This window comes from Sitodiplosis mosellana, unplaced genomic scaffold (genome assembly GCF_009176505.1).
Source record: "Sitodiplosis mosellana isolate CC-2019 unplaced genomic scaffold, AAFC_SMos_1.0 Smas_scaffold_6248, whole genome shotgun sequence".
Lineage (NCBI taxonomy): Eukaryota > Metazoa > Arthropoda > Insecta > Diptera > Cecidomyiidae > Sitodiplosis > Sitodiplosis mosellana.
In genome coordinates, this window is record NW_022601489.1 from 1 (window position 1) to 3,099 (window position 3,099).

Sequence of the window (3,099 nt, forward strand, 5' to 3'; positions counted from 1 at the left end):
ATCCACTTACTTCGATCCTTCAGTCGTACGTTATGAAAGAATCGAAGCACGTAAGCGGTAATACGAACGATTTTCTTCCAATCGTTTGATCTGTGCCATAATTCACAAAACCGATCACACACATACGTCATCATGACCGCTGAAACCATAACCTGCCTTTGCTTAGTTTCACGATTTATTTGCTCTGCCTCTTCAGGTGTAATAACCATTCGTGGTTTCGGCCATTCTGCTTGCGACTCTATCAACCAGTTGGGACCTCTTTTCCACAACTTACTCGCAAGCAATTCATCAGCCTTCATGCCTCTGCTCAACAAATCGGCCGGGTTTTCTGATGTTCCGATATGAGCCCATCGAGCTTCGCCTATGGCTTCGTGAATAGCCTTCACTCTATTCGAAACGTACACTTTCAATTCAAGAGGTGATTTTTTTATCCAATGTAGCGTGACCATTGAATCCGACCACATAAATTGTTTTGCTTTATCAAAACCGCATATCTCCACTATCTGCCTCATTAACTTGCTACACATCACTGCTGCAAGTAATTCCAATCGATGAATTGGCGTTTCCGCATCCACTCGTGCTACCGTTTCTTGTTGCTGGTTTGTCGGCCTGTTTTTAATCGGAACAACTTTCGATTTTCCAGTCAATAAAATGCTTCTTATTTCGCCTTTCAATGTTGTAACACGTGCGTAAATAGCTGCGCCGTACGCATTTTTACAGGCATCGCCAAAACCGTGCAATTGTAGTTCGCAATCTTTGGTTGTGCCTAACCATCTCGGAATCCGAAACGCGCCTAATTTCGGTAAATCTTGCCTAAAATCGTTCCATCGGCTTTTAATGCCATCGGGGACCGGCTCATCCCACTTTAATCTCTCAATTTTCCAAATATCTTGCATTAATATTTTGGCAACAACTAAAACTGGCGTCACGTAGCCGTTGGGATCATACAGCCTGGCGACCTCACCCAAAATAGCGCGTTTCGTATATTTCGGTTCTGTTGTTAACCGTACAACAATTGTGAGCTGGTCATTTGCCTTGAGCCAGCGGACACCGAGAACTTTGGTTTCATCATTCGATTCGCCTATATCGACCACGTCCTTTTCATCGCCTTGCATAAATTTTTCAACAGTGATGCAATTCGATGCCCATTTGCTTAGTTCAAAGCCGCCTTGGCGAAGAACAAACTCCACTTCTCTACACAGCATTTTTAAGCCTGCGATCGTGTCATCGCCAAAAGTTCCATCATCAACATAGAAACATTTTCGTATTACTTCCGCTGCCTGCGGGTAATCTTTCGCATAATGGTTTGCGCATTCTACCATTGATCTCACGGCATTGTATAGCGATGATGCTAACCCATACATCACGACTGTTATTTGGTATTCTGTTAATGGATCACTTGGCCGTTCGCGCCAAAATATCCGTTGTAGATTCCACTGCGATGGGTGCAGGCAAACCTGACGAAACATTTTAACGACATCGGCAATAACTGCGTATTTATATCGCCTAAAACGCATGATATGAAACTGTAAATCAGCTTGTAGCTTCGGGCCTATTAACTGAATTGAGTTCAGCGATTCTCCATTTGACGTTCTACATGATGCATCAAATACCGTTCGGAACTTATCAGCATTGATGGCGTGATGCGGTATATAATACGTAACATCGCCTATCGATGGTTTCGGAGCTTTTCTCATGTGGCCTAATTGTTCAAGTTCGCGCATAAAATGAACGTATTTCAATCTCAAATTGTCATCTCTCTGCAGCCTCCGTTCAAGGGCGAAAAATCTACGCATTACAATCTTTCTTGATTCGCCTAACGTTTTGCCTGGTTTCAGTGGTATTTTAACCACAAATCGACCACTTTGCTTTCGAAACATATCGGCCGTATATGAATCTTCAGCCGCCTTTTCTTCAGCCGTTAGTGTAGAACTAAGCTCTGCAATGCCTTCACTTTCGAAAAATTTCTTCAATAGTTCGTCTAATGCCTCTTCGTTTGGTCGCTCTTCTTCGGCGTGTGCGATCATGGCTTGGTATGCCGCCGTACCAAAAGCCTCTGGTGGTACCCAAGTTCCGCCTAAAATCACATGGCCTAGCGCTGTTTCGTGCATAACAGCGCCAGTTGGATGCTGATATAGCATCGAGCCTATGATGTCACCCCACACATCTGCAGCCAGCAATATATCCACAGGTGCGGGGATGTCAAAGTTCATATCGGCCAATGTTAGCCTGTCGTCAATCGGCCTTAAAACGCTCAAATTAATCCACGGTTGTGTGCCTCCGAATTCGTTACTTACAAATAATTCTGTTCTTAATCTAAAATCACTTTCAAACCAGGGCAATATGAAAGCTTGGATTTTTCTTGTAAACGAGCTTATTCCACCAATTCCGTTCATGTATCTCGAACACGGCCTTAGTGGCAAGGCATTAGCCTTTGCGCTTGCCACTGTAATCAAGCCCGCCTGTGCCCCTGTGTCGAGGATCGTTCTGAATGGTGGAGAAATAAACGTTCCGAATTGCATTCTTATTGTGGCTGTACCCAATATTACATATCTCTCTAAATTACCTTTCGTGAATTTTTGTCGGCTTGTTGTCGGCGCTTGGCTGTCCTCGTCTTCTTCATCGTCATCACGATTGATCCGTTGTTCGTTCGCGATTGACCAATCGCCGGCTCGTGTCACTGCCGACTGTAAAGAAGACCTATATGAAGATGCCAATTCCGACATTCGTGCTTGTTTAGGGTGGGAAGGATGGGCATCTTCATCATCTTCTTCGATGTCCATATCCCAATAACGGACCACATCCTGTCCGCCAGCCTGATGACTGCGTTTGCCTAGTCATTGTTTTCGATTAGTTTTGGAATAAGCTCCGGTATTAGGTTTTACGTTACCTTGTTGTGAGCTGCCTGGACGTGATTCGTTTTGGTAAAATGGTACATTTGTATAAGAAGTACTCAAAAAAAAGCATATTTTTGGGTTTTGGTCAAGGCAAACTGCCAATATTTTGCAAAAATAATGGGGTTCTGTGAACAATCAAATACTAACTTGCCCAAAAATTTGGTCCAAAATCAACATTTCTTGAAATTTTTGGAATTTTGTT

The 3,099-nt window shown here is 43.5% G+C and overlaps 1 protein-coding gene across 1 annotated transcript; it reads right to left on the reverse strand.

The window, feature by feature from the left end:
* Window positions 1-10: 10 nt before the first annotated feature.
* On the reverse strand, window positions 11-2,893 carry LOC129579569 (uncharacterized; the record flags this gene model as incomplete). The annotated part of the gene is made up of 2 exons (XM_055469719.1): window positions 2,567-2,893; window positions 11-2,487 (listed from the first exon to the last, which is right to left on the reverse strand). A coding segment is annotated over exon 2 (2,386 nt), but the record flags the coding sequence as incomplete, so codon positions are not given.
* Window positions 2,894-3,099: the final 206 nt, after the last annotated feature.